The sequence below is a fragment of the Dipodomys ordii genome, unplaced genomic scaffold (assembly GCF_000151885.1).
Source record: "Dipodomys ordii isolate 6190 unplaced genomic scaffold, Dord_2.0 Scaffold61, whole genome shotgun sequence".
In the NCBI taxonomy this organism is placed as follows: domain Eukaryota; kingdom Metazoa; phylum Chordata; class Mammalia; order Rodentia; family Heteromyidae; genus Dipodomys; species Dipodomys ordii.
Window position 1 is genome coordinate 1457869 of NW_012267277.1, and position 8806 is coordinate 1466674.

At 41.4% G+C, this 8806-nt stretch overlaps 1 protein-coding gene across 1 annotated transcript in view; it reads left to right on the forward strand.

The window, feature by feature from the left end:
• Zyg11b (zyg-11 family member B, cell cycle regulator) overlaps positions 1 to 8806 on the forward strand; it is a 59765-nt gene that overhangs the window by 14791 nt on the left and 36168 nt on the right. The window contains exons 3-4 of the mRNA XM_013022197.1: positions 2558 to 3312; positions 8511 to 8651. Coding sequence (XP_012877651.1) covers positions 2558 to 3312; positions 8511 to 8651 — 896 coding nt within the window. The remainder of the gene's footprint in view (positions 1 to 2557; positions 3313 to 8510; positions 8652 to 8806) is intronic.

An 8806-nucleotide genomic window follows, 5' to 3' on the forward strand; every position in this document is an offset into this window, starting at 1 on the left:
AGTGGCGCTGTGGCTCAAGTGGTAGAGCGCTAGCCTTGAGCTGAAGAGCTGAGGGACAGCGCCCAGGCCCAGAGTTCAGGCCCCACGACTGGACCCAAAAAAAAAAAAAAAAAGAGTTCAGGGACAATGCCCAGGCCCAGAGTTCAGGCTCCAGGACCGACAAAAAAGAAGGAGAAGGAGAAGGAGAAGAAAAAAGAAATAGGGGCTGGGAATGTGGCCTAGTGGTAGAGTGCTTGTCTAGCATGCATGAAGCCCTGGATTCAATTCCTCAGTACCACATAAACAGAAAAAGCTGGAAGTGGTGCTCTGGTTCAAGTGGTAGAGTGCTAGCCTTGAGCAAATGAAGCTCAGGGACAGTGCCCAGGCCCTGAGTTTAAGCCCCAGGACTAGCAAAAAAAAAAAAAAAAAAAGACAAATAGATGAAACTAGTTTCAATTTTTATTTTATTTTATTTTATTGTCAGTTGTGGGCCTTGAACTCTGGGCTTGGGCGCTATCCCTCAGCTTTTCAGCTCAAGGCTAGCGCTCTATCTCTTGAGCCACAGTGCCACTTCTGGTTTTCTGAATGGTTTATTGGAGATAAGAGTCTCATGGACTTTCTTGCCCAGGCTGGCTTTGAACTATGATCCTCAGATCTCAGCCTCCTGAGTAACTCGGATTACAGGTGTGAGCAACCAGCCCCCTGCTTCAAAATTTTTTCTATTATAATTTCAACATGTAGTTACTATAAAATATATTGATATTTTTATGTTTTATAAGTCTATGTCTTCAAAATCTGGTATATATTTTACTTCCTTTTTTTTTTTTGGTCGGTCATGGGGCATGAACTCTGGTCCTGAGTGCTGTCCTGAGCTCTTCAGCTCAAGGCTAGCGCTCTACCACTTGAGCCACAGCACCATTAGCTGTATATTTATTTATTTATTGGGTCCGGTCGTGGGGCCTGAACTCCGGGCCTGAGCACTGTCCCTCAGCTCTTCAGCTCAAGGCTAGCGCTGTACCACTTGAGCCACAGTGCCACTTCTGGCTTTTTTTTTCTTTTTGCTTATGTGGTGCTGAGGAATCGAACCTAGGGCCTCATGTGTGCAAGGCAAGTGCTCTACCACTGAGCCACCTGCCCAGCCCCTAGCTGTATATTTTATATTGAAAGCCTTCCTCAGAAGATTACTGTGTCTACTTTTACTCATGTTCATCTAACAGAAAGGGTATAATTACTAAATCCTTTAAGTAAGTTTCAAATCAGGCTAGCAGTTTAATAAGGTATAGGCATTATATATTTGCTAGATATATATTTTATACATATTTGTGTGTATATTTGGTCCGTTGTGGGGCCTGAACTCTGGGCCTGGGCGCTGTCCCTCAGCTCTTCAGCTCAAGGCTAGCGCTGTACCACTTGAGCCACAGTGCCACTTCTGGCTTTTTTCTTTTTGCTTATGTGGTGCTGAGGAATCGAACCTAGGGCCTCATGTGTGCAAGGCAAGTGCTCTACCACTGAGCCACCTGCCCAGCCCCTAGCTGTATATTTTATATTGAAAGCCTTCCTCAGAAGATTACTGTGTCTACTTTTACTCATGTTCATCTAACAGAAAGGGTATAATTACTAAATCCTTTAAGTAAGTTTCAAATCAGGCTAGCAGTTTAATAAGGTATAGGCATTATATATTTGCTAGATATATATTTTATACATATTTGTGTGTATAAAATACATTGTGAATTTAAATGATAGGCTAGAAGTGCAGTGATAAGAAATCAAATACTTTTTCACACAGTTTAAACCTTACTGTGGTACATAAACTCTGCAAATCCATTAAGGTTCTGATCCATAGCCACCTTAGTATTCAGATTAATAGAAGCTCAACCCTTCCAAACCTCTTTAGAACTTGAAGCCTTTTTCCTTTTTCTTTTTTTTTTAATACATTTTTTTTTATTGTGAAAATATCTTTCAGAGGAGTTACAATTACATGGGCAAGATACTGAGTACATTTCTTATCAAGCATTGAAGGCTCTTTCTTTGTCACAGCAGGACAACATAGCATGGAAAATTATGCATTGGCTCTCAACTTCAACTTACAGCCCACTGCCAGAACTATCACATGGCTTCATGTAATACTAAGGAAGGGCTACAAAATATAGTTGCCAATGTCTGGTAAAGTGAGAACCCAGTGTTAGTGGATATCCTGTCTACCACAGTCCTGCTTGTGCCGCTTGTTAGTTCTATAATCTTGGAAAGCCACCTTTGTGGGGGGACGGTAGGTGGGTGGTGGTGGTGGTGGTGATTGAATCCCAGAGCCCTGAACATGCTAAAGCAAGTGCTATACTAGTGAGTCTTATCCAAATCCCTCCAGCATTAGAATTTTTGTTGTTGTTGTTATTGTTAGTACTGGAGTTCAAACTTGAGGTTTTGTGATTGGGAAAGCCCCTTTCCGAAAATGTTATACTCAGCTCGCTGAATTGTGAGCATCAAATGAGTTAGCATTACACGGGAACATTTTGGAAATGAAAAGTATGATAGAAATGTTATTGAACTTACTTGAAGTTAAAGTGCTGCTTATTTTCCCCAGGTTTACTGAATGATGGTACTGTAGGTATTTTCAGGGGGAACCAGATGAGGTTAAAGAGAGCTTGCATTCGCAAAGCGAAGATATCTGCTGTTGCTTTCCGGAAAGCCTTCTGCCACCACAAGTTAGTAGAACTTGATGCCACAGGTGTGAATGCTGATATTACTATCACAGATATTATCAGTGGTCTTGGCAGTAATAAGTGGATCCAGCAAAATCTCCAGTGCTTAGTGCTGAACTCACTAACTCTCTCCTTGGAAGATCCTTATGAGCGGTGCTTCAGCCGACTTTCTGGTCTTCGAGCTCTAAGCATCACCAATGTTCTGTTTTACAATGAAGACCTGGCTGAAGTTGCCTCATTGCCAAGATTAGAGAGCCTGGATATTTCTAATACCTCCATCACAGACATCACTGCTCTGCTGGCCTGCAAAGACCGACTCAAGTCTCTAACCATGCATCACTTGAAATGTTTAAAAATGACAACTACCCAAATATTGGATGTTGTTCGAGAACTAAAACATCTGAATCATCTTGATATCTCCGATGATAAACAGTTTACATCTGACATAGCTCTTCGCTTACTAGAACAAAAGGATATCCTACCCAATCTTGTCTCTTTGGATGTTTCTGGGAGAAAGCATGTGACAGATAAAGCTGTTGAAGCCTTTATACAACAACGGCCCAGCATGCAGTTTGTAGGTTTGCTGGCTACTGATGCTGGTTACTCTGAATTCCTGACTGGTGCAGGACATTTGAAGGTCAGACATTTAAAACGTATTTTCTCCAACTGAACAATGTCTTAGTTACATAAGACTCTTATTAATAAAGATGAATGTCTAATATGTGTAATATCTTTTTATTATTTTTTTTGTCGGTTGTGGGGCTTGAACTTTGGGCCTGGGAGCTCAGTCCCTCAGCTCTTCAGCTCAAGGTGAGCGCTTTACCACTTGAGCCACAGTGCCACTTCTGGTTTTCTGGATTTATTGGAGATAAGCATCGCACAGATTTTCCTTCCTGTGCTGGCTTTGACCTACAATCCTTGGATCTCAGCCTGCTGAGTAGCTAAGATTACAGGCCTGAGCCATCTGCACCCAGCTTGTAATATGTTTTTTGAAAACAGAGCTTTTTCTAGTGGAAAGGCTTGTATTAGGATCAGAATCCTAGTTAAAACCTCAGTTTTGTTTGTGGCCCAGAGCAAGATACAAGGTTACTTTTTTGTGTTTTCATATCTATATTTGTAATGTAGATATCATTGCATAATTCTCCTGAAGATTACTAACTGGAAATGTAAAGGGCAAGTCATATAGTTTATCCCAGATAAGCAGTGTGACTTGTTAGGGCAATATTTATTTATTTTGAGCAAAAATTTTCATGTAGAGATATTTCAGTAGGGATATTCATTGTTCAATTGAATACCTAATTTGAGATCAAGTTCTCTGAGTTCTCTCATGGTAAATTTTCTTTTTTTTTTTTTTGTCGGTCATGGGGCTTGAACTCTGGGCTTGGGCACTGTTCTTGCGCTCTTCAGCTCAAGGTGAGCGCTCTACCGCTTGAGCCACAGAACCACTTTGGTTTTCTAGTGGTTTCTTGGAGATAAGAGTCTCACAGGCTTTCCTGCCCAGGCTGGCTTTGAACAGAGATGCTCAGATCTCAGCCTCCTGAGTAGCTAGGATTACAGGCGTGAGCTACCGGCTCCGGGCTATGGTAAATTTTCTTTTCTTTTTTCTTTTTCTTTTTGGCCAGTCCTTGGGCTTCAACTCAGGGCCTGGGCATTGTCTCTGAGCTTCTTTTGCTCAAGGCTAGCATTCTACCACTTGAACCATAATACCACTTCTGGCTTTTTCTGTATATGTGGTTCTGAGGAATTGAATCCAGGGCTTCATGCATGCAAGGCAAGCACTCTACCAATCCACCTTCCCAGCCCCCTTTTCTTTCTTTTTCCTTTTTTTTTTTTGCCAGTCATGGAGCCTGAACTCTTCAGCTCAAGACCAGTGCTCTACCACAGCGCCACAGCCCCACTTCCAGCTTTTCCTGCTTATGTGGTGCTGAGGAATTGAACCCAGGGCCTCATGCATGCAAGGCAAGCACTCTACCACTGAACCACCTTCCCAGCCCCTCTTTCTTTTTTTTTATTTTTTTAAAATTTTTTATTGTTATTATAAAGGTGGTATACAAGGGTTATAATTATGTCAGTAAACAGTTCCTTCCTTCCTTCCTTTCTTTCTTTCTTTCTTTCTTCCTCCCTCCCTCCCTCCCTCTCTTTCTTTCTTTCTTTTTGGCACTGGTCCTGGGGTTTGAACTTTGTCCCTGAGTGCTGTCCCTGAGCTCCTTTTGCTCCAGGCTAGTGCTCTGCCACTTGAGCTACTGGTGCCTGGCAAGAGTACATTTCTTTTTGGACAATGTCAAAATTTGTCTTTTCTTAAAGATTAGCCAAGTTGGGTGCCAGTGGCTCATGACTGTAATCATAGTTACCTTGGAGGCTGAGATCTGAGGATTGTGGTTCAAAGTCAGCCCACACAGGAAAGTCTGTGAGAGTCTTATCTCCAATTAACCACCAGAAAATTGGAAGTGACACTGTGGCTGCCTGTAATCCTAGCTACCCAGGAGGCTTAGATCTGCAGATCATGGTTTGCAGCCATGCTCGGCAGAAACGTACAGGAGAGTCATCTCAGTTAACCAGCAAAAACCCAAAGGTGTAGTTATGGCTTAAGTGGTACATTACCAGCCTTGTACTAGAAATTTGAGAGAAAGCACCCAGGCCCTAAGTTTCTATACTGGCACACACAAAAAAAGTATTTTGTAAAGAAATTTCCATTGTGTGCTTTTATGACACATGATATATGTCATTGCATATAATTGAGTTTATTTTAAGCATTGGTAGCATCAATAACAATGTGAAACATAAACCATGGTACATCTATTCATTTCCTCAAGGCTACATTTTCCAGTATGATTATTAAAAAATTTACTGAGTTTAAGCATTTGATTATTTAAAAAAATTTAAATTATCTTTAGTTGTATGAAAGGTTGCAATTCAACAAATCAGTTTATAAGTAGAGTGCATATCAGTGTCACCCTGACTATCATTCTCCCCCATATTTCCCAACCCTACCCTGCTTATTTATTTATTTTTTGGTTGGTCATGGGACCTGAACTCTGGGCCTAGGCACTGTCCCTCAGCTTTTCAGCTCAAGGGTAGCACTCTACCACTTAAGCCACAGCGCCACTCCTGGCTTTTTCTATTTATGTGGTGCTGAGGAATAGAACCCAGGGTCTCATGCATGCTAGGCAAGCACTCTACCTCTGAGCCACCTTCCCTGCCCCCTGTTTATTTTTATGTTAATGAGATTGCATCTTTCCTGTAATGAGATTATATCTCTTTGAATGACATTTTTGCATTTATTTTTATTTATCTTATTGCAAATAAACCTAGATTTAAAAGTATAAGTAGCAGTTGCATAGCTTATGAGTGAAAATAAGGTGACTGAGACCATTAGTCAGGGAATTTTGTCAGCTTTCTCAAAGGTCTTCTCTGAGCCCTCCTGTGAACACAACTCTCTTTTCCTTTTTTTTTTGGTCAGTCATGGGGCCTGAACTCTGGGCCTGGACACTGTCCCTCAGCTCTTCAGCTCAAGGTTACCGTTCTACCACTTGAACCATGGTGCCATTTCCGGCTTTTTTCTGCTTATGTGGTGCTGAGGAATCAAACCCAGGGCCTCATGCATGCAAGGCAAGCGCTCTACCACTGAGCCACCTTCCCAGCCTACAACTCCCTTTTTCTTTGTCCTCACTTGGATAGTAACTATGTCCTTACATTCACAGTTTTATGACTCAGCTTTCTCATTTAAACACTTTGGTGTTTTTTTGTTTGTTTTGGCCAGGCCTGGGTCTTGAACTTGACCTGAGAGTTGTCCCCTGACCTTTGTTGCTCAAGGCTAGCGCTCTGCCACTTGAGCCACAGCTCCACTTACTGCTTTTTGGGTAGCTAATTGGAGATAAGAGTCTCACAGGCTTTTTTGCCTGGCTGGCTTTGAATCTTGATCCTCAGTTCTCAGCCTTGTGAGTAGGTAGGATTGTAGGCATGAGCCACCCGCATCTAACTTAATATGTCTTTTGAATTCATAAGTTTCTCCCCCATCTCTTTCCTTCAAAACATGTCCTGTTTGTGGAGTTTTCCTCAATGTGGATCTTATTGATTATATGTGCTTAATGCTGCATATTTCTGTTGGCATGTTTCGCAAATTAATAGCTAGATTTTGGAGATTTAATTCACTAATACTTGATATCTTTGGCAGGATCCTATGTGTTACACTCTTTATTTTATTTTTATTTTTTTTTTGGTCCGTTGTGGGGCCTGAACTCTGGGCCTGAGTGCTATCCCTCAGCTCTTCAGCTCAAGACTAACACTCTACCACTTGAGCCACAGCGCCACTTCTGGCTTTTTTTTTTCTTTTTGCTTATATGGTGCTGAGGAATCGAACCCAGGGCCTCAGGCATGCAAGGCAAGCGCTCTACCACTGAGCCAACTTCCCAGCCCCGTGTTACACTCTTTCATTGGGAGGTATATACTGTCTAGTTGTTTCTAATGATGTGTAATGCCTATACCTATTATTTCATTGGTAACATTATGGTAATATTTTAGTCATTTCTTTTGCACTAGTTAATTTTGTTACATTTATAAATAATCATTTACCATTAGCTAAAGGTTGGTTACTTAATAGTGTTTGAATCATAGTGTGTAATGTAAGTGTATTATTAACTGGTGTAAATGAAAAATTCCCTAGATAGACTTAAGTTTGAGCAGAACTTCTTACAGAAGTTGATGAATCTGGGGAAATTATTTGGGAGTTTATTTGATGGACATTTATTGTTCTGAGTGAGCATAATGCCTAGCTGTTGAGGTGCAGTGGTGAATGGGTCAGTCTGGTGGAAGTAATATGGTAATAACTATGAAATCCATGAAAAGTTTTGAGGGACCTGATTTATATTTGTATGTTAAGGAAGACCTCTCAAAGATGTGTTTAACTTTAGTTAGGACTAGTAGAGGGGCTGGGAAGGTGGCTCAGTGGTAGAGCGCTTGCCTTGCATGCATGAGGCCCTGGGTTCGATTCCTCAGAACCACATAAGCAGGAAAAAAAAGCTGGAAGTGGCACTGTGGCTCAAGTGGTAGAGCACTAGCCTTGAGCTGAAGAGCTGAGGGACAGCGCCCAGACCCAGAATTCAGGCCCATGACCGGACCCTCCCCCCCCAAGAAAAAAGAAAGAAAGAAAGAAAGGACTAGTAGAAGTTAGTTAGGCAAAAAGAGACAGAGGTAGCTGGGTGCTGGTGGCTCACACCTGTAATCCTTAGGAGGCTGAGATCTGCAGATCATGGTTCAAAGCTAGCCTGGGCAGGAAAATTCATGAGACTTTTATCTCCAATTAACCACCAGAAAATTGGAAGTGGTGCTGTGGCTCAAGTGGTAGAGTGCTTGCCTTGAGCTGCAAGAGCTCAGGGACAGCGCTGAGGCCTAGAGTTCAAGCCCCATGACAGACCAAAAAAAAAAAAATAAACTGAGGTTTCACTTAGACAATGTATGTAATGGCCTTTTTCTGAGGAAGAGCTTAGTTTATTGAAAGCTTAGAAGAAGAAAAAGGGCCATTGTAGCTATAATATTGGGAGCTAGCGTAGAGATTTCTTTTTGTTTATCTCCTTCTTATGAGCCTAGTTATATAATAAGACCATGTAATCAGCGTTAAGTATCTCGAGATTTATTTTAGGTACAGAAAAGGTATTTGTGCTAGGTTCTGAGTCTAGCTAACAGACATCTCTGGATGAGCTGAAAAGTAATTTTTCCCACTTAATTAAAGCCTTACATAGCTATACTGGGTAGCATCTTTACAACTGATATTTAGGTAAAGCAATTTAGAGAGTTGATAGTAATTTTGGGCACTAATCTTTTCATTATTTTCAAAAGGTGTCTGGTGAAGCCAATGAAACTCAGATTGCGGAAGCATTAAAGCGGTACAGTGAACGGGCCTTTTTTGTCCGAGAAGCTCTATTTCACCTTTTTAGCCTGACACATGTCATGGAAAAAACAAAGCCAGAAATTTTGAAGGTAAGAAAAAGAAACTGGTGATGAAAATTTTGAAATGGTGTTCCTGGTCAGATGATGATTTTGAAGGAAATTTTGTATTTTGTTTGAACTTTTTTTTTTTGGTCGGTCGTGGGGCTTGAACTCTGGGCCTGGGCGCTGTCCCTCAGCTCTTCAGC